Source organism: Cebidichthys violaceus, unplaced genomic scaffold (genome assembly GCF_023349555.1).
Source record: "Cebidichthys violaceus isolate CVI_PGR_0920_01 unplaced genomic scaffold, fCebVio1.0.p SCAF_28, whole genome shotgun sequence".
Classification (NCBI taxonomy): Eukaryota; Metazoa; Chordata; class Actinopteri; order Perciformes; family Stichaeidae; genus Cebidichthys; species Cebidichthys violaceus.
In genome coordinates this window covers 1-22,392 of record NW_027176461.1, presented here as the reverse complement: position 1 = coordinate 22,392, position 22,392 = coordinate 1, and the positions used below count along the sequence as shown (strand labels likewise).

The window sequence follows — 22,392 nt, the reverse complement described above, 5'->3', positions numbered from 1 at the left end:
AGACAACGTTTCTCTCGAACCCCCTTTTTTTTTACATTGTCTCTGTCTAATGTGTGTCATCTAGTCATTCTCTTTCCCTTCTCTCCTTCCTCCTGTTTTTACTTTTTACTCTCCTCTCTCCACGGCGGCAGAACACCGCCACTGAAGCAGACATGAATAATGAAAGATCAGTGCTTGGTTCTCAGTCTGAATCCCTTTTTTTTCTCTCAATACCGTTCTTTTAATCTGGCTGTCCGTTTGAATATGCACACAAATGCGCATCAGTCTGCTGCTGTAAATCCACAGGGGGATAATGAGGGTCATGCAAAGGAAATGTGTGTGAACCGATGTCTCGGGCCTCATTATGAGGCCGCATCATTGCACACCTACTGTCACTGACATATGTACACACACACACGATTGGCTCATGGTACAGCTGTATTCTTATTTTCCTCTTCTGTCTTTCTCAATAGCTGTCTGTCTTTCTGTCTATCATACATGCCGACACTATGACCCCCCCCCCCCCCTCCCCTCTGGTACTGGATCAAGTTGGCAACAGATGTGACAAAGTGTTAATAGCTGCTATGCAGGTCAGTGCGTATCCATTCATAGGCTCAACTGGGAGTCACAGTGGAGTGACGGCTCTTTTATTTCTGTCTTTCAGCCATAAAGTCACTTCACCCTTTTCACTCCCTTCATTTAGTCCTTTTTCGGTTTTGCTTTCCTTACTACCTTCTTTCCTCCTGTGCTTTATCCATTTCCTCCTCTCTCTCTTTTGTTTTTGTTTCCTTCTGTTTCACCTCCCGGATTCATTTTCTTTATTCCGTCATACTTTTTTAGCTTTCCCACCTTCATTCCTTCTGTACATCCCTCCCAGTCTATTGCATTCTCTCTTTTGTTCCTTCCATGCCATCCATTCATCCCTTAATCCCGTCCCTTATTTATGCCTCCTTTTCTTTGCTTACTTGATACCCTTTCAATTCTCCTCCTGTCATTTCATTTCTTCGGTCCTTGTGGCTTGTTTGTTAATTCCTTTTTTTGATCCTCCCGCTCCGTAAATTCTTCTATTCCCTCCTTTGCCCACTTTTTTTTCCCTTCCTTCCTTTATTCTTCCTTGTGCTATTCATTTGTTTGTTCATTCCTTTCCTTTTTTCCTAAATTACCCCTTCTATGCCTCCCTGTTTCTCTTGACCCTGGATGAGGGTCTCCACTCTTCATTACTTTATTCATTTATCTATTAATTCCTTCTTTTGTTTCCTCTTTGTATCAGTCTATTTATCATCCTTTCTTTTTTCTCTCTGTGTTGCTTCTCTCTCTGCTTTCCTTGCATTCCTCTTTCATTCTTAACCTTCATGCCTGTCCCCCCCTCCCCAATCTTTTCTCTGTTGTTTGTGCGTTTCTTTCCTTCCTCCTTTGCCTTTTTCTTAGCTGTTCCATTTTTATCAATCAGTGCATATTCATATTCATGCTCTGATCAACCCCTGATCATCACTCACCAATAATAAAGTGTAGCATGACTACCAGGCTAGAAAATACTCAGAAACAGTCAGACACACTGAGACGCAGTCAGATACATTTAGATGTAGCCTTTGTCTCTGTCTCCTCTGCTTGCAGCTGATATGAAATAGAATGCATCACAGTCATGAGTACAGATGAGTGTAGTGCCGCAGCGCTCTAATTTACTCATTACATTTAGGCTCCCAGACCAACTGTTTTAAAAAAAAATTAAATAATTCCCTGGATTATTTGCTTTGGTGAAACACTTGTGAGTGCTATACAGTACAAATGTGCATGTGTTGCAGATTTGAAAAAGTGTACAATTTGATTGTGACCGCATCTGTGCAATGCTGCAGAACAGCTAAATGTTTGTGTGTATTTTGTGTGTGTATAATGTATAATATCCCTCAGCATCTTAACCAAAACTGGGTCAGATGGTTGCATGAGTGCGTGATCACCTGCCAAGAGCTCGCTCAGAAAACTCTGACACATCTGACGGTTTATTTTCCCGGCAGCAGAGGTATTTACGCATTTGAGAAGACGTACAGGAGTAGAGGTATAAGACAGCATATAAAGGGACGGGGCTCTTCATGTGACATATACAGTCCTTGCAGATACATCCACATTTGAGAAGGGGTGACAGGGCAATGAAGGAGAACAGTGTGTGGAAAGAGTGTAGGTTCCACAAACCTAAATGCATGAAAGGGTCACACATACATTATGACATGCAAGGTTCTCCTACACACACACACACACACACACACACACACACACACACATGCACACACACACACACACACACACACACACACACACACACACACACACACACATGCACACACACACACACACCCACCCAGACCAAATTAGTCCGGTCTGATAACTGTGTCAGTGTGTTACTACCCATTGCTAGGCCTGTAGGGTATTGAAGCCATGTACAGTACAGTCTTACTCATGCATGTAAGGGCACAACCACATCAGCCCACTCGTGCTCACATACACTGCACTGTGCCCCCTCCCCTGCCTTTGCATGTAGACAAATAGCACGAGGGCAAAAGCATGCATGAGCGTGAATGTGAATTTTTATGTGATTGCGTGTCTGTGAGCAGGGTGTTTGTCTTAAATCTCCAGATCTGGTTTTTAGTGAGTGTGTTGCTGCCTATGTTCACGTGTAAAAGTGTGTTTATGTGTTTCTGTGAGCGTCCATGCATGTGGGGTAAGGAGGTACGTCGTTTCCATCTCCATCTCCATCTTTATCTGCTCAGTTCTCAGAGGAAAGCATGAGGAGAAAGCCAAGCAGACACATCAAGTACAAGTGGAGAGAGCGGGGACTGAACCACTTGCATACTTTCTCTTGCTTTGTAGACTGTATCTTTAAGCTGTCACATGAAAGCCGTGCATCTTTGCAAAGTCAACTTTTGAGGAATTTTTAGAAACAGTCTTTTTTTTACAGACTCTGAGCCACGTCTTTTATTTCTATTCTAAACTCTACCATTGATGAGTTTCATGAACTTACAGCCATGATAGCGGTGGGGTTCTTGTGATGGTATGTCAGTCTGTTGGTCAGTCCACCTCTTTGGCAAACACAAAAATATCTCAACAACTAACTACTCCATGGATTGGCAAGACAGATATGCATGCTCTTCATAGAGGATGGAATTGTATACTGCATTGACTATCCTCTGACTTTCTCCTCTCTAGCACCACCAGTTGACATTTTTTAGTTTTCTGTGAAAAATCATGACCAAATGCTAGCAAAACTAAGGACGATCCCAACAGCCTCAGCTGTACTTTCTGGTTGCACACTAAAAGATGGTGAAACCTGCTTAACATTAGCTTGTTAGCCTGCTGACCTTATTATTTAGCTCAGAGCAATACTGTGCCTAAATAGAGCCTCACAGAGCTGGTAGAATGTCTGTAGACTCTTGTTTTCTAATACTTGCTGCCCTGAGTTCAGTTGAGAAAATAAAAATGGTCCACGTAGGGAATATCTATAAGGAATCAGTGTGGATGAAAATCAAGCTCCTCTAAAGCAGCAGTGGCCTTGTGAGGTGAAGACAACTCAATAAAACTATAAGGCTCCCAGCTGAGCTGAAACTGTGTAACATGTAGCTTGGTATAAGAAATTGATCACCTTCTGTAGCTTGGAGGATAAAGAGTGAGCGAGCTAGCAAGCGTACATCCTCAACACCAAGACTATATCCACGGAGGGAAATCATTCTTCCCAACAGCAAAATGTCTGCAAATTCCTGTTGTGGATCTTGTGTTATATTACCATCTAATTTGGCAGGTTCTCATCATGACTTTATTGTCTGTTTGGTCACACACACAAACAACTACATGAAATGTAGATTTAACCCTGTCTTGGAACCCAATAAAGAAACATGGAAATACAGCCTCTGACTCAGTGAAGCCAGCCATCACAGAAATGTCAGTCTTAGCCCCCAGCCCTTGGCGGTAGACGGCGGACTGGCACATTAAGGCTGGTTATCATTTTGGATCCGAATGAGCTCTCTCTGTGCCTGGTGGGTCGACAAATGACCGGATTTCTAACGTGGTTTAATAAGCCCTCGTGAGACTTAGCGTAATTTACTGTGGGTCCAGGGCTGAGAATTTTAACAACCATTACACTGTAGGAATATAAAACCATCACTTTCGTCTCCTTTTCATAATTGACGAAGCCCTTCAAGAGAGCTGATAAACAGGGGTTCCTCAACCGTTCCACCAGTGGACCCTGAGAAGGAATAACTTTTTAAGGGCTGGGGTCTATTGTCAATATTGTCAATTCCCGTACATATGTTAGATATACAACAACCTTTTCATGCCAAAAAAAATAAATAAAAAAAATCAAGACCCTGTATTGATTGGACTGAAAGTAAGACTATCCCTTCGACCCTTTGGAATCCTAATCCCTCATTCAAGAAACTGAGAACTGCAGGAAAATCAGGACATAAGCTGCAAAGCTCCAAATCCCCTTGTCCATGTGTAAAGGTTCATGAGGAGCCGGGTGAGATGGCAGTAGGTAGAGGGATAGTGACAAAGTGAGTCAGATAAAAGAGGAGCTGCGGACAAAAGGCCTTTGTGCTGTTCTGCAGTGGTAAATCAGTCCTGAAAAGACTGTCAGCAGCTTCCCCTGGACAGCCACTCTCACTGTCACACACACACACACACACACACACACACACATACACACACACACACACACACACACACACACACACACACACACACACACACACAGATATAAGCATATACACAGGCTGGCAAAAATAGACACATGCATAAAGACAGCTCAGTCCGCATTTTCTGTTGCCTCCTGCCGTCACACACAAATACACACTTGTTGTGTTGCACTTTCTGGGACACTGAGGGGAGAGGGAGAGAGAGCGAGAGGGAGAGCTGCTGGCTTGCTGAGTGTGAGTCATGGACAGGCTGACTGTCCTCAGGCCTCAGTACACCATCTGCACCCCCACTGCCTGTACGGCCTCATCACACAGCTCAATGCTCTGAAGCACTGGACACACAAACACACATATGCATACAAGCCCCACCAAACACTCAAACATGCATACAGATAGAACAATGCATAAATCAGACACATATCTGAATGGACACATAACCTCATGAAATCTGGACCACGTACTAAAATGTACACACACCGATGCATATCTGCATCATCATACACCTTAATGCACCTGAATCATGCTATAATTGAATTATCAGAAAAAACTAAGGGGCACACTTTACCATAACACAGCCTGCGCACATGATCAAACACACACACACACACACACACACACACACACACACACACACACACACACACACACACACACACACCTGCAGGTCATCTGGGATGGACCAACACTCTCGCAGAATTCATTATGGAAACCTGACACTAGACCTCAGGAAAAGGAGCAAATGTTGCAAATGTGCATGTGCCGTATCAGTCTGGCTGTGTGTAATCATGCAAGTGTGTATGTCACTGTGTGAGTGTACAGCATGAATGAGCAAGTGAAAGTACTCATAACCCAAGAATCAATGGAGAAGATCCTTTTCATTAGAGTGGCGGTAAAAGCTGCCCCGGCATTGACTCTCTCTCTATTTTGAGGGAGCCGATGCTGTCAAGTAACACAACATGAAACCTCAGTTAAGAAGTCTTCGTTTTTTATTCAATCGGGGTTATCAATGTTACACATCACCACAGATAAAAAACATTAGCCCATAAAAGAGGACTGCGGAATAATAATAGTATTAATAATATTAGGTAATATCAAGTATTTGTACAGTCAAAATTGGGGGATGAAGTAGTACAATAATCACCAGTACTGAAAAATGCAGCCCGTCTGTCCGTCAAAGTTAACGGTGCAAACTTGAACCACAGAAGTAAAGTTTTAAAAAAACACGTTCGTACACACATGCAGCACTAACCGACAAGCAATATCATCTACCAGCTCCTCATCTGAGGAGCTCCGCTACAAAACACAAGCTGTTCCACTGAACCTGCCCCTTCCTAGCACGACTTTACAAAATCAGTTGACGTTGGTTCATGGGTTAAGACCAACTCCACCATGTTTGTGGGTCTTTCAATAAAATATGACCAAGGTACGATATAAATTAAAGCTATATTTTCTGTTAGTTAGTAAAAACTTGGATGTATGAAATGATGAAGTACCAGATAACGACTTTATACAACGCAGTTTAAATACAACAAGTAGCAGGAGGGAGCAGGAAAAACACACGCACTTCCTCTCAACTTGAGGATTCGAAGCATGTTTCTTAGGGCTGAGACTACTGATTATATTCATTATCAGTTAATAATGTGATTATTCTATGGTTAATCATTAATCGTTTTGTCTAAAAATGTCAGAAACTAGTTGCAAACCTTTGTACAGTAAGCACTTTCGTGACCTGCTGTATAAAAACAGAAGCTGGCCAAACAAACTCAACTTGAGGTGAACTTACTCACTTGGAACTTTTGACTTCATCACATGAGCCTCATCAGCAGATTCAGTTTTCCAATGGCAACGGAGGAAACAAAATCTGCTGATGAGGACTTTGTGATGCGGTTCAAAAGCTTCAGAGCAAGTGGACCTTTAGTGGAGATTGTTTTGTCAACATCTTTTTAAGGTTTAGCTGTCCCGTCGCGGTGTTGGTTGGTTGTTCGTTGGTATCACTTTCTAACAAGGCATACCTAAATAAGGGCAGGCCTGTGGCAGACTGCCGATCTCTCGTGATAAACGGGTACAGCTAATGGATGGATGGATGAATAAAGGATTGTAAGTCTGTAAATATTGTATTAGCCTTCCTGCAGAGCTCAACCTGAAAAATGAAATAGCTAGATAAAAAGACAATGAAAGATATTTTTGCAAAAAAGAATACGTTCATACAATATTCCTTATTTCTGACCTATAAAGCACAAATGAATGATCATTAACAACTTACAAACCCTTAATAAGGGATGTATGGTTAGAAAGTGGTACCAAAATCTTTGAAATTCTAACAGGTATAAACAGAGACTGTTAGTCACACTCGTCCTGCTTGAGCCAATGTGCATGTGGCTGATGATGGCGGGCTGCACAGTCGGCTGGGCAGCTTTCCATTAACACTCCCGTCACCATTGTGATTTGCCAGGGGGCCAAACGCAAAGGGCTACGGAGGGAAGAGTGCGTAAACACGGTTTGATAAACAAACGCTAATCTCCTTAGCGCTGCTTCGGGCTCCGTGGCAGGTTTTGCACACAGCAAAGACAGACTGGCTGGCTGGCTCGCTATGCTGCTCGGCCCAGCCACCCTCTTCACTTTTGGGAAGAATTCTCCTTCCATTCCACCGCCTCTCATGTTTACAACAGTAATCCATTCGGTGACGTCTGTATAGTGGTGCCCAACTGTGCGTGATCCTCCTTATGCCCACCCCTCCTCCTCCTTCTCACCCCAAACCAGAAAGCGATGCTTCCTAAGCCGGCTCAGTCTGGTGGATGCTGACAGATTTGCTTGGTGTCAAACATAAATTTTCCCATTTGGTTTGTGTATTGAAAGACGCTCATGCTTTTGTGGGTTGTGGCTAGCACTCTTCAACCTGTGGTTGAACTTAACGTTACTGCATTCTTTTCTTTATTAAGCTTCTCGTGTGTTTCAGCTGGTTACAACGGCAAACTGTGCATTGTGGCTGGCAATCTCAAACAGCTGCGCTGGGTTTAAGGAGAGCTAGTATTGCCTGTAGTTGTTTTGTTTCCTCAGTCTTATCCCCCCTCTCAAGGGAAACTTGATTTAGCAAATCCCAGGCCGTTCATTGTGATATCTCTCTTTCAGCTGCAGCCTCTTCCACTCCTCCCCCTGAATGTGTCGTAAAGAAACACGGAGGATGTGCGTGTCGAAACTAGGTGAACAAGGGTTTTTTAATTCTTCACCCTGCACATTGTGACTTCCCTTTCTTCTCTTGTCTGTTCTTTTCCCAGTCAGAAGCGTTGAGCCGGCGCTGTGGGCAGTACGTGTGAGCAGGAGTAAATGAGATCCCCTGCTGAGTGCGTGTGAGCTGCCAGACCTCCCCATGGTCCTCTGCCCCTTGCTGCCTCTTCATTTCCAGCATTTTGACCAAAAACTGCTGCTCTGGTCTCAGAGTCTCTAAACCTTTTTTTGTCATTTTTCAAAAGTCATAAATCTCTCTTCACCTGCCACAACCTCCTTTGTTTCACTGTCTCTTTCAGCTGAGTCTCCTGAAGTACGATCATTGATATGACAATGATGTCTTGACTATAACATCCGCTCGTTCTGCATGGCCTTGTAGTAGTGCTCCTGCTCAGCATGGCTGCGGGCGGAGGGCCGACGAGGCAGGGTGGAGGAGCGGGACAGCGCCTGGCTGTGGCCGTCCATCAGTAAGTCGGGATGGGGAGGAGGCGGTAGCATGCTGGAGCAGGACGGGTGAGGAGGTGGAGGCATGGAGGATGCGGGGTGAGGCGGCGGTGGCAAAGGGGAAGAGGACGGATGTGGAGGCGGGGGCATTTGACAGGAGAACGGGTGAGGAGGTGGGGGCATTTGACTGGAGGATGGATGAAGTGGAGGGGGCATTTGACAGGAGGATGGGTGAGGAGGTGGGGGCATTTGAGAGGACGAAGGGTGAAGAGGCGGGGGCATTTGAGAGGACGATGGGAGGGGTGGCGGGGACATCTGAGATGACAGGTGAGGAGGGGGAGGCATGTGAGAGGAGGCAGGGTGAGGGAGCGGGGGAAGCATTGGAGAGGAGCTTGGGTGGGGAGGAGGAGGCAAGGGTGAAGAAGACGAGTGGGGAGGTGGCGGCGGTAGAGGGGATGACAATAGCTGAGGCAGAGGGGAGGAGGAAGTGGGGAGAGGCGGGGGAGGCAACTCGGGTCCTCCTTCGGCGCCGCCGCTGGCCGAGGAGGAGCAGAGCGAGTCCGTTTTCAGGGGCAGTGTCCGGTAATCCCGGTAGTGGTTGACATTGTCCTGCCGCTGCATTGACGCACGGTGTTTGTCCCCCGCCGTGTCGGCTGCCATCATGTTGCCGCTGATGGTGTTCCTCCACTCCCACGGCTTGCCGTTAGCGGCCGACACACGCACCACCGGGTGGTGAGGGGCGTGAGCGTCGATTGTGACGATGCTCCCGCTGCCAGCGATGCTCCCTGGGTTGCTGCCCGAGCAGCTGTCTCGATCGGATGGGATCCGGTAATAGGGCGACTCGGAGCAGTTGGACCCACCACCGGAGGAGGAGCCACCTTCTGACGTCTTATTGGACGAAGTGGCTCCGTGACCCTGCTGCTTAGACATGGCTATCACCTGGAGGACAGAAGAGCAATCTAGTCAGAATGTACAAAGGAGAGAAGAGGGCTGTTGATCCAGATCAGCTGGCAAATGGTAACTACCTTGCTTCGTCAACTGCTGTTTCCAAGATTAACAATGAAGTTTCAATCTCAAGAAGCAGAGACTATAGTCATTTGTATTCACAAAACAGCTGAACATTAAAGTTCAGGGACTTTATTATGGTAAACACTGTAAAAGGAAATAGTAACATATTCAATATCCTTCACAGACATGTTTTGAGATGTTATTCCAACTATAATAAGTGTTTGAACCCTTGTGAGAGTATTTTATATTGTAAAGTAATCAGTGAAATTGCCTCCATGCTTGTTATTCTGTTTTGATTTCACGAACAAAATAAATCATCAGGGGTTTGCCAGATATTAAATCTCTTCTAATGTCTAAACTGTATTTTTCAGAACTGGCAGCATGCCACTCGAAATCAAAGAATGAAAAATGATGTAATTATTATGATTTGCAGGCACTCATTTTCGAATTTCCCCTCACCTGAGTGACTCTTTGCTGGCTGGGCGGCTGGTTGGGTTGCGTGTTGGGAACACGGGGAGTGGACACCGCTATCGGCCCTGCTCCCGGCTCTTTCCCCCCTCCCCCCTCGGTGAGTGACAGCCACTTGGCGCGGGTCTTGGCACTCTTTGGGGAGACAGGTGGCGGACGAGAGGCCTCCTCAGGGATGTAAACGAGTGGGGGTGCCACCACCATCCTGGCTCCAGTCGGTGTGGCGGTGCCCTTGTTGGCTTGCACTGTGGGATAAAGAGACGAAGGCATCTCCTGGTCTCCTTCTCCTGCCGCTGCTCCTCCTTCATCTCCGCCATCCCTCCCATCCATTCCCTCCTCCTCGTCGTCTCGTGAGCTCTGGCTGCGGAGGTCCAGCGAGCGCTGCCTCCACTCTGACACCAGCTGCCGAGACCTCTGGGGGTCAAAGGGCACGTGGAAGGTCATGTGACGCTGCGTGGTAGGGAGCTCGTCTGAGGGGGAGATCGGGCTGTTGCCGTTTGCGACTCGGGGCAAGGTGTTGCTGAAGGTTACCATGGTTTCTTTGCCCATGGGGCCGCGAGTCGCCAGGAGCTCCACGTCAGCACTCGCTCGTTTGAGTGAGGCCAGGGAGGCCTTTTCCCTCCTCACCTTACAGCGGGCCCCGGACCCGAGCCCCGCCCCCAGCTCCTCTCTGCTCTCAGACACCCTGGGAGTCTTCCTGTACAGGGAGTCGTGGCTCCGCTGGCTCAGTACTCTCAGGCCGTCCTTCTGCTGAGCTGGGGCCAGTCTCTGTAAAGAGGGAGCATCTTCGTCTGATGCTTTGAAGTTTCCAACTGCAAACACAGCCTGACACAGAGATGGGGGGGTGGGGGGGAGAAAAATGTATATTCCTATTAGTGGGTTGCAAGTGCATGAATGAGCATTTCTCCTTCTTCCTTCTGTTTAGTCTGAGGCCAACATGATTCACTCTCGTCCCCTTTTTCAGAATTCATCCTTTAATGACAGGAAGAAACGCTCCCCCTCTTGAAATGTGAAAGACGAGAGAGGAAGAGAGTGAGAGGAGGAGAAAGGGAGGGTGGAAAATGGCAACGACAAGTTTTCTTAAAATGAAGTGTGAAATTGTTCCAGAGAATTCTTATCGGATTAGTCATTCTCTCTCCCTTCCCTCTGTAATAGAAAAAGCTATATATAGAGCCTGCCAAAAAAAAACTGCTAGGAGAGAAATGTATGAAAGCCACACGGACGGGAGCGGTGATTAAAAAAAGAAGCATTTGTTAGCACATGCTGTGATAGCGTTAGAATAGCACAATGGAACAATTCAGTCACAGCAAAACAACTAAACCACTTAATTAACACATTTTTATTTATTTATGTGTATTTGGTCATTCCCACCATGCTGTGAGCTGACTGTTAACTACTCCCTGGGGACAAAACTTATCCCCATAATGCCGACAAACATATGCAGGTACCTATTTCACAAATTCTGAAACATAAAATCAATTTCAAGATTTCACTTGTTCACCTGAGTTATATTGGCATAAAAGGCCTACTTGAAAAGGACAATTACCTTGAAACCAGCAATATAAATTAGGCACTTATATATATTTTTGCAGACAGGTTTTAGTCTGATAAATCAAAATCAGCACTTTGTTTTAACTAACCAGGTAGACTCCGATGCCGGCTCCGATGACGTATCCCACGTAGACGTCTATCGGGTGACTGCGGTGCTGAGTTATCTGAGTCAGCCCGGCGAGGCCCGCCGCCATGCAGAAAGCAAAGACCAGCAACGGCTTCAGCAGCTTGGTCGTGCTGCTGATGCTGGCATTGAAATACATCTGCGGAGAGAGAGGCACACATAAATATGCCAGCCGGACAAGGTGGATATGTTATTAAAAGCCATAACAACACACTGCAACAAAAGTAGAAAGATTTTCAATTTAGAGGAGTGTAGTGCACTCATCTTAAACTTTGTTATAAAAGGAATAATTTGGGCAATACACTTGCCGAGAGTTAATAAGAAGATCAATGCACACTTATATGTGTCAAATATGAGGCCACAGCCAGCAGCCGGTTAGCTCAGCTTAGCATAAAGACCAGAAGCAAGGGGAAAGAGCCCCCCCACACACACACACTTCCACTCTTTTTGATAAACTAATCTATCTGTGTCATTTCATAAAATGACCTGTCATGCATTGTTTTTGTTTTATGATAATTCTGTAAATGATACCGCCTTAAATGATTGCTACAGCTGTTTGAAGAAAAGTGTGCTACACATGAGGCAAACAGGGTCATTAAGATGAATATATAGAGATGAATGATGAATGATGATGAAGTAAAACAGTGGGGAAGTGAGCAGGAGGGACACGGGAGGGGAGACAGAATATATTTATATATTTACATTGAAATTCTCTGCATGCACAATTTATTTCGATTACATAAAGTGGAGGACAGCTGAGTGACAGAGAAGCAGGCTTTGCAAAAATATCCACTTTAACAAGCTTGTCTATCTAGTTGTGGGCATACAAATCCAGCTTTTCGTCAAGCAGGAATGCTCAGAAGGGTGACATTTATAATGCAATTCAAATGTCTATTTCATCAAGTGATCAGCTTTTTCTGTCAGGTTTCAGCAAATAAAAAAAAAGAGAAAGTATGGAAACAAGTGAAAATATTTCATGTCATTGTAACAGAAATACATGTTTTAATGTGGTGGGCGGTGTAGAACAATACTGAAGGAAAATGATCCGACAGCAGTGTTAATGGGCTGCTTCTCAACTTTGCAGCATTTAGATAGCATGCTGTAACTCTAGCAACCAAAACAGCTGCTATCCTCCTCCTCTCCTGCGCTTTCTCTCTCATCAGAAATCGGTCTGGTGAGCTTTAATGAGAACACTCTGGGCTCAGAGGGGCAGCAGCGATATGACCAGTAGCTTGAATGGCCATTGGTGGAGGAGGCTGTGTGTAGGAGGGTGTTATCTCATAGGATAATTACAGTGCTACATTGCTGTACAGTTCACATACTGCTAACGTCATCACCGGACAACAGAATAGCAAAAGCCACGACCAATATGCGTTAGGATGTAACAGGGAACAGAAATCTGTTGTTCTCAGTCCCTGTTGTTTTTTTCATGTGGGATTTGGATGACTCTTTGGCCTGAGGGTACTGTAGTCTGAAATACAGAAATCTCTCAGTGAGTAAACACCATAACGTAATTGTGATTCATGTATGAAGTGACAGTTATTTCATTCCAGCTAGAAATCCTCTGATATGCAGGAACTAATCTTATGTTGCCAGCAGCATCATAATAAGCTGAAGAACATCTGGGTAATTATCATGAACACAGATAATTGAACAGATACATTGTCAACGGCACAAACTCATGAAATGAAAGAAAATGTCTAAGGATAAAGAAATAGTAGTGCAAAAATGTTTTGTTACGTGTGCTAAATTCCAAATTCAAAGCATATCTATGATTTCGGGATTGCCTCCACACAGCTCTCAACATGGAAACGGCTGAGCCGGCGGCCACCAGCTAACGGCGCTAACAGCACAAACAGTGCAAACAACAGCAACAGTGTAAAATGTAAAATGAAACAGGATTAACTAACTAAAGTTACAGTGACACCCAATAAACCACACACACATTCGCAAACACATGCGAGCATATAGTGTATGATGCAAATACATCATACTCAGTGTACACAAACACAAAAGAGCTTACGGAGATATAGACAGCAGCGAAGCCAGAGAGCGTTGCATGCTGGGATGGAAATGTTTTCCTGGGGGGAGAAAAGGGGATAGTTAGGTGTGAAAGAGTGAAGGATAAAAGACAAAAAGAGATTTTTGTTTTCAAAAAATAAAAAAAGCTGAGCGGATTCTGAGTGTTTATTGCCTCTTGAATACACCTGAATAAAGCAGTTAGTGGTGTCGGGGTCGTATTTGATGATGAAACCTGTGTGATTGCTCGACTGTGTGTTTGTCAAACTGAGCGTGCATCCTTGGACGTGAGCGTTAATCAACACAAAACAGAATACCATGGGGCATTAGTGGGAACATTAGGGGAGAGTGAATGAGCTGAGGTCAAAGCCGCTAATTTACAGTTTAGAGAACTGAATCATAAATCTCATTTAATTTGCCTCACTAATGCACTGAGTGTGAGTGTGTTTACCTTCTCCCACTTGTTCAGAGCTAAACCTGTGTGGGTTGGTTGGCTGGTTGGGCTTTGTGAATTAAGACCAATGTGAGTTTCAATCGACTACATTTTGGCTGGTCCTTATTTCTTCTAAGGTCTGTTTGAGGGTCAAGACTTGGTTTTTGGCTTCAGCCTAGAATTACATTTTAGGTTGAATTTATGTTAATTGTTGAGGTTATGGTACGTGTCCACAGGATCCTTCATTTCCACGCTTCCCATTCATTGTACATGTTAGTAGCCGTGCAATGCATTCTGGAAGCGATGTGGCGCGTTTCAAGAGACGGGGCATCACGTTGGCCGCTCCTCATTTGCATAAAGTTGAGGTCCAGGCTACACTATGCAAATCGGGGCCGTTCAGCCTCTGGAAACTCCTAGAAAATGTTTAACCATTGTTGATCTAAAATTAAAACTGATTTAGCAACTGAATGGCTTATTTCTTGCCTAAAATATTTTTTAGAAACATATTCCGGTAAACTATTTTCGTAATATAAGAGAACGTTTCCAAACGAGCTGTCATGTTGGTCTGATTTGAAATCAGACAGCCCACAAGTAAAAGCGTTTGTCCAATCAGGTGCGGCCAGGAAGGAGTTTGCAAGGTTATAGGAGGGTGTAGCCTGGATGTTTTCTCTGTTGGTCACTACTCATGTATTTATCAATGCTTCAAATACAACTGGAAAAACATTCCATTGTGTATTGGTTTCCAGTTTCAGAGAGAGAACCAGTCAATCATCTATCAAGTGGCGTGCCCATCAAGTGACCAATGCTGGGAAGTGGCGCAATCCCTCACGTCCAAAAGTGGCCCTGTGGACACGTATCATTAGGCATGAGGCATTAGATGAGAAGACAGACTGGTATCAATCTGCTCATCTAACTCGCCGCGAATACGTGGATTATCTAAAATGTTGAACTATTCCTTTAAGGCTAGGGTTAAGGGTGCGTTACGAAAATATGGTTCCTCACAAGTATAGCAGTACAAACATGTAGGTGTTTGTTCTACTAGGATTATCCCTATATCAGTTGTATTTAGCTGTAATCTTTTCTGTCTGTATACACTTAGTATGTCTGATACCCGTCTAATACCTGCTGTAGCTTGTTAGTCTGTTTGTTTCACTCTGCGCTACTAAAGAGTTTTCTTCAGGAGTAAGAATGAGCTGCTACTTCTGGGAATTTGTAAGGGCATTGCAAGTCTTGTTGTACAAATAAACACTTTACTAAGCAGCATATCATCAATAAGAAAATTATTATTATTAAGTATTATTTAAAAAAATCCTTTTGCTATTTTAATCTCCTGTAATCCTATTGAAATGCAAATTAATTTTGATGACTCCTCGCCTTAGTTTATACACTCCTGCAAGAGAGGAATGTGTAGCAATTATGGCTATCCCGATATCAGATTTTCACGACATGATTATCATGACCAAAATAATTCACGATAACGATATTATTGATAAGAAGCTAAACTAATATCCTGTAATGAATGCACTGTATATCTGTGTGTCTTTATATGTTTTCTATTCTTTTGTACAAGCAGATGCAGATTTTGAATTCAGACGGATGGAGACCTTCTGTGTGTCCATGGATGCTGTTTTAGATCTCTCTACACGCATCTCTGTGTCTTACCTGGCTGACATGATGGCATATTGGTCTTTCCCCATACAAATGTCCCGTGTGATGTAGGCATTGTTGTCACATGACACCCCCGGAGCCGTGTAATTGGGCTGGCAGACGGTGAGGAAGAAAGGGGCGTGGTAACCGGTAGCTAACTGGATGACATCTGTCACCAGGGCTGTTGCCAGGAGACCAAACACATGAACACCTGAGGGACAGAGATAGAGATGGTAACTCAGCCTTGGTGGATGAACCGAAAGGCCCTGTGGATTTCTTCACTATGAGCTGTTCACTTATGAGCACCTGCAGTTACTAAGGAAAAAAAAAAAGAGAGACCCTGAATTTGAAGTAACAACCAGAAGTGACACCAAAAGCCTTCAGTTTGTAATGTTGTGAAGCTTTTTATGCACACAGTGAAATTTGGCAAGGTGAATTAATTACTGTTTTCACTTCAAAGCTCAAAGTTTGCCTGGAGACATTTCCCATGGAGTGTTATATCATGCCTATTTCTTTTTATGTCACCCTTCATTTAATTCATGTAATTAGCTTATTTCCCTTCTCTAAAAAGTGGAATCAAGTTGGGGGCTCAGCTGGTAAATGGAGCAATTTGTCTGAGCCAAAACTGATTTCCATCTTAAAAACAACAGCATTTTGTTCTTTACAAAGTTAACTCTGTTGTTAGCCCGGAGGACCAAATGTGAGCTACACATGGAGACATGATAATCTCCCACTGACCTTACTATGGAGGATTAGTCCTCTGTATTAATGGCCAATTCACTTAAATGCACTACATCAGTTTTGATGCTTGTTTTGGTTCATGGGATTTAGAAAAGATATACAGAAAATATGCTTTGTGGAAAACCACCAACACCAATAGCCACATGTCAAAGAAACGTAGCCCTTATATCTATTCACTAACCGTTACAAGGAAAAATAATGACAAACAAAGGAGGCAAATATATGGTGATTTGTATGATTAAGAGCCAAACACACTGCTTCTGCAATGCTGTCACACTCACGCAGTTACCAATTAACTTAAATACACCGCATAAGCAATCACTTCAGAGAGGCACTTGTTTCGGATCATGTGATAAAAATGCTTTTTTATATTCAATCACCAACAGAATAAGCATCCGTGGGAAAATGATGCTGTTTGACAAACCATGCGGTTAATGGGACCCTCTAAAAGATGGACCCTGAGGCCAGCTGCACCTCAGCTATTGCTAGGTCCATAGCAACATATCCCCCCCCCCCCCCAAAAGGATTGGTCGTTGGACGTACCGACGAAGCGCACGGTTCTGCGCAGGAAGGAGTTGAAGCTGCAGCCTCCAGCATTGATGCTGCTCTCCGACTTGGGACACGTCTTCAGTTTGGACTGCAAGCAGTACATCAGGCCCTCCCCCATCATAATCTACAGACAGAGGAAGAGAAGTAGGTAAAATGTAAGGGGTAATAAACTATAGCAGACAATGTGAGGCAGTGAGAGAAAAATATAAAAAAAGAACAACAACAGAAAGAAACATAACAGAAAAAGAATCATTGAGGAAAAAGAGTAAAAGTGCTATTAATGTCAAATATCCATTTGTGGGATTGTGATCTACGGTGAGAGAGAGCTACGGCGGGAGAACGGAGGCAAGGTGTTATCGAATAGTGATCACTTCCAATCTGAGTGATAGATGAGTGTTGGAGAGCTCTGCTCGTTTCCATGCCGCTGATGGATTAGCAGTGTGTGTGACTGTGTGTGTGTATTGATTGGCGGGGCCTGCGGCGTGCTTGAAGGGGTGTGTATTGGAATGTCAGGTGTGTATTTATCAATGTGTCCATTGACTTTGCATTCCTGAGGGGAGGATTGAATTTGCTTTGCAAGTGTTGGAGAAGCTGTACGTTTGCATATTTGTGTGATCTGTGTATTTGTCTGCACACAGGCGTCTCTGTGTGTGTCAGTAAAACTCACAAACAAACCCCCGAAACCCCGAGACACATTAGATAGCTGATCCTCTGAGACAAGATTTTCCTTCTGACTCCAATATGGGAAGAATTTGTTCTTGTAAAGCTTCACCAGTCAACATTTTTACATAAAAAAATAAGGCTCAGTGACAAAACCACGGGGAATTATTTCTCAACAAGCTCTTTAGTGAATTCAGCTCTCATCAGTCCAGTATCCAGCAGTGAGACAAGGATCTAATAAACCAAATTCATGCTACCTAATCAGCACCAAACGGCAATGTTAGTGACTAGCCAGTAAAAAGGTTGAACACCCAGCAAGCTAAAGATCAAGATATGTTTCTCAGAATCTGGTGGAGGCCAAAACCGAGCTAAAAGGAGAGCAGATTTTTACGTAACACTCACCAGGTAATATAATTCTGTCTGCTGCCTGCCTAAACTTAGTTTTGTTTCTCTCTATTTGATCAAGAAGCAGCTCTGGCAATTCGACACTGTTGTGCCCCCCACCAATACAGTTTTTTCTTTTGCTTTATAGTTAGATAGGAACAAATGGAATACATAATAAGCCATGTAATAGCTATTCATCTTTGAGGAAATTTAAGAGCATATTTGTCCAATTTTAAGAGAATTTGGTACTTGGTTCCATGGACATCCATGAATTGAACTAAGCTAGACTAACATCCCCATTTGCACACATGAGTCTTGGCAACAAGGAAGAAGTGCACAATTGCCTCAAATTTGATTTAGGGTGACCCTTAGCTCACTCGATGTAGGCTGAGTCCTTGGCGGCGGTCCGGGCTCGATTCTGGCCTAAGGCCCTTTGCTGAATGTCATCTCCTCTCTCTCTCTCTCTCTCTCTCTCTCTCTCTCTCTTTCTCTCTCTCCCCCCTTAACCTACACTAATGAAGGCATTAAAACCCTTAATTATCTAATAATTATCTATAATTTTATTTATCTTTTATTTTGTGTCACATGTGTGTGTGTGTGATGGACTTACAGATGCTGCAGGACCAGCGAAGGCCAAACTCAGCAGCATCAGCAGAGGGATAAGCTCGTCACCCGTCTCCATGTAGGGCATGGACAGGTCACGGTCGTGGCAACGGAAGCCCACCATCGCCGGGGACAACACATCTGTCAGTTCCAGGAAGTACAGGGACACCAAGGAGGACAGGACGATGGGGAGCTAGACCGTCACACACACACACACACACACACACACACACACACACACACACACACACACACACACACACACACACACACACACACACACACACACACACACGCCCGCCCCACGCACAAGGACAAAGCAAAGAGTAACTGGCATTTAATATTTGCCAGGAAAAGGGTGATTCATCCAATGTTTTATCTCAACTCCCACCACAACAACTAACACTCACCTTAAAACATACAAAAGGGACGAGAAGAAAGTGATGACACCATAAAATGTGCTTATGCATCCAGATGAAATTAACATAAAATAGAAAAATCCCGACTGGTATGACAGCGTACAGTAGAGAGAGTGATTCAGCAAGTGATTGATTCAGGAGATGCAGTAAGTCATGTTGACCAAGCGTTGGTATATCAAATAAGGTGATTCATCAATCTATCTACACATACCTCTACAAAATAAAAGCATGGCAGCAGCGTCATACTGTCTTTGGGTTGTTTCTTCTTGGCTTTGTTTTTGGGGGAAGTCATCTTGGGGTGGGACCAGTCCAGGCCTGTTGGGATAACAGATTGGATGTCAGTGAGGAGGCTTCAGAGCGCTTTTCATGGATTTCAATCAATATTTCTGAAAGCATCAAAAAGACGTTCTAACGTCTGCCAGGCCTGAACCTGATTAATCTGATTAATAGGTTGAAAAGGTTTTCAAAGGCTGGTTAAAGCGGAAGTTCATCCCAAAATCAAAAATAGATATTTGTCCCCTTACCTGTAGAGCTATTTACCAAGATTGAGTTTCTGAGTTTCATGTAGGAACTATGGAATTGCTCACAACAAGGTCTGTGGGCTTATCTTGAGTAAAACGGGTCATGATTTCTGGAAAGAGACATTGCTATTGAGTTTTTCAAATGTCAAAATGTTTTTGGCGAGTGTCATATCATCCCATTGCATTCAGGAGAAGGCAGACATCTCTATGGGGCATATCTCCCAAACTAGGCAACTCACACCCAAAACAATCTAGATTAATAAATAGCATTGCAGGTAAGAGGAAAAAGATGTATTTTTGATTTTAGGGTGAACTGTCACTTTAAGGCTGAAAGGTTTTGCAGTGCACAAATTAAAACGCATTAGTTTGAAGAATAAGACCTCTTGCTAGTAAAATGTATTCTGAGCAATTTTGATATAGTGTTGTTTGTTAATGAGGTGCATTATTAGTGTTTCTACACCCATGCACAAAGGACTCAGACAAACACGCACAAGGTTATTAGGACGTTGAAAAGTCACGGCTAAATCTGCAACCAGAATATTAATTCTGAAGGAAGCTTTTAACTTCCAAATGTTTTTTTCCACACTAAATTCATCTTCCTCACAAACTTATAGACATACACAGATGCCGACGTCTCCCGCCATCAGTAACCTGTAGGCGATTAGAAGGCATCAGAGAGAAGTGGGAGCCAAGGGCCCGAATGGAAAACTAAACAGAGTTAAATATTCACAGCTCTCCCTACAGCTCTGTTTCTCTCTTTTCTGCCTGTCCTATCTCTACATCTGTCCTCTACCCATTTCATTCCTTCTCGCTCGCTCAATCTCACCCCATTTACCTCTCTGTGCCCCATTTTACTTATCACTTTCTCAATCACCTTCCATACATCGCCACCTCTTCCTACCAATCTGCCTTCATTTTACCACTTCCAAGACTTCCCATCTCCTTTCCTACCAACTTCCACAGCTGTCCTTCTTTGTTGTTGCTTTTGTTTAGTCAGTATTGACTTCTTTAATAGAAATTCCATACTAGCCAATATGATGAATGTAAGAATCTGCTTTTGCTCAGGTGTGTGTCACTCTCTGAAACATGCACTGAAACCTGCTGAGCAAACTAGAAAGGAATTACACTGTTAAGAATGATTTTCTGGAGAGTTTTGGTCTCCCATTATTGTGTAAATTACATTTTCTACTTGCAATTTCCCTTTTTTCTGGCACACAAATTGACAAATTTCCAGCAGATTTAATGAGCACAGAAACAGCTGATCTGAGGCTTCGATCCAAAAATACTACCCTGAAAGAAAGTCGTAGTGGCTGAAAGCTGTCTAGGCATCTCTACCTCTTTCATCTACAGTCTCTCCATTTAATTGTCGTTTGCTCTGTGTTTGCTTAGCTTTGCTTATTTCTCTCTCACTGGCACTTTCTCTGGCTTTCTTTCTCTTCACTGTTTTGCCTTTTTTGTGTATCTATTAACAAATTCCTATCTCTGCTTCTTCGACCTTTCTACACTTTCTCTTGCCACCTGTCCTTCTGTCTTAATACCTCTCTCACTACCTCTACCTCTCCCCCTTCTCTTCCTCTTCATCCACCCTTTCTCCGTTTCTGTCTCTCTCCGAGATAAGAGGGCTTGACCCTGAGGCGGTGAAAGGCACAGAGAATCAAAGACTTCTCCAGTCTAATTTCCATGACCGCTAGAAATGAAGAGGAGAGGAAAGGAGAGGAGAGGAAAGGAGAATAGGAGAGAACTGGGTACAAGATAAGCAGAGTTCAAAGACATTAAATAGAAGAATGATGAAAGCAGAAGAGTGTGGCTCCAGTTGTGTATGTCTGGTAGTGTTGGTGGGGGTAGAGGGGTTGGTGGTGGTGGTGGTGGTGGGGGGGGGGGGGGGGGGGGGGGGGGGGGGATCAGAGAGAGGGATGGATGGATTCCAGTGTAGCTGAAAGCAGCTTAGGAAGACGCTGGGTCCTGGGTCTCACTCTCCCAGCCGCTTGGTCTCAGTGACCTACTCCAGTCATCACTTAAACCTCACTCCAACACACACACATACATACATACACGCACACACACACACACACACACACACACACACACACACACACACACAAAATGAGCCTCTTTACTGAAGAAGGAGGCTTTTTATCTATCACACCAGCATTTGTCCTCTGGGGCACAACATGTGTGTGTGTGTGTGACTGCAAAATGTATGTGCTTGCAAACATCACAGCAGTGTTTGCATGGGTGTATAGTCTTAGCAATGCACATCACATCTGTGTGTGTCTGTGTGTGAATGAAGTGGGTTGTATAGCCTGTGGTGGACAGAAACAGTCTGTCACTCTGTCAGACAGAATGGAAGACAACACTCAGTGACCACCAACACAGGAGTGGGGGTGGAGGTGTTAGAGCTAGACTAGTATACACTAGGAGTGTATTATGGTATATCACAGTCCAGTGCAATGCAGGTTTTTTTGTACGTCAGGCTAGTGCTGTTGAGTAGCGTCACTGACTATAGAATATGGAGATATGGTGTAGTTAATATATGCGTATATAAGTACGCTACAGCTGACAAGTTGAAAGAAAACCTAATATCAAGTGTCTCAAGTAAGGTGTTAAAGCTTCAGCGCTACTTGATATAGGTTCTCCAAGTGTCTGGAAGTCTACAGGAGGGATTAACGTCATTCTTCCAAAAATGGTTCTCTAATTCAATGTTTTTACGATGGTGGTGGAGGACTGCTGTCGAACATGCCAGTCCAAAATTTCCCATAGGTGTTTAGCCGAGTTGAGATCTGGTGACCACGAAGGCCATATTATTTGCTTTACATCACGTTACTCAACAAACCATTCAGTGATCTCCCATCATGCCCTGCTGGGGAAGCATCTACCTTTGTTAGGTTTCTCTGCTCATTTATTTTGGTGTTTCCTAAATTTGTTTTGTCCGCGTTTG

The 22,392-nt window shown here is 44.0% G+C and overlaps 1 protein-coding gene across 1 annotated transcript; it reads right to left on the bottom strand.

Moving 5' to 3' along the window:
- Positions 1-5,642: 5,642 nt before the first annotated feature.
- Positions 5,643-19,292, bottom strand: LOC137880519 (phospholipid phosphatase-related protein type 3-like). The gene is made up of 8 exons (XM_068721929.1): positions 19,145-19,292; positions 18,522-18,707; positions 16,862-16,991; positions 15,593-15,788; positions 13,502-13,559; positions 11,444-11,617; positions 9,795-10,628; positions 5,643-9,266 (listed from the first exon to the last, which is right to left on the bottom strand). Exons 1-8 carry the CDS (start codon positions 19,223-19,225, stop codon positions 8,229-8,231), a joined length of 2,697 nt encoding a protein of 898 aa, XP_068578030.1. The 5' UTR covers positions 19,226-19,292; the 3' UTR covers positions 5,643-8,228.
- Between the last annotated feature and the right edge of the window lie 3,100 nt (positions 19,293-22,392).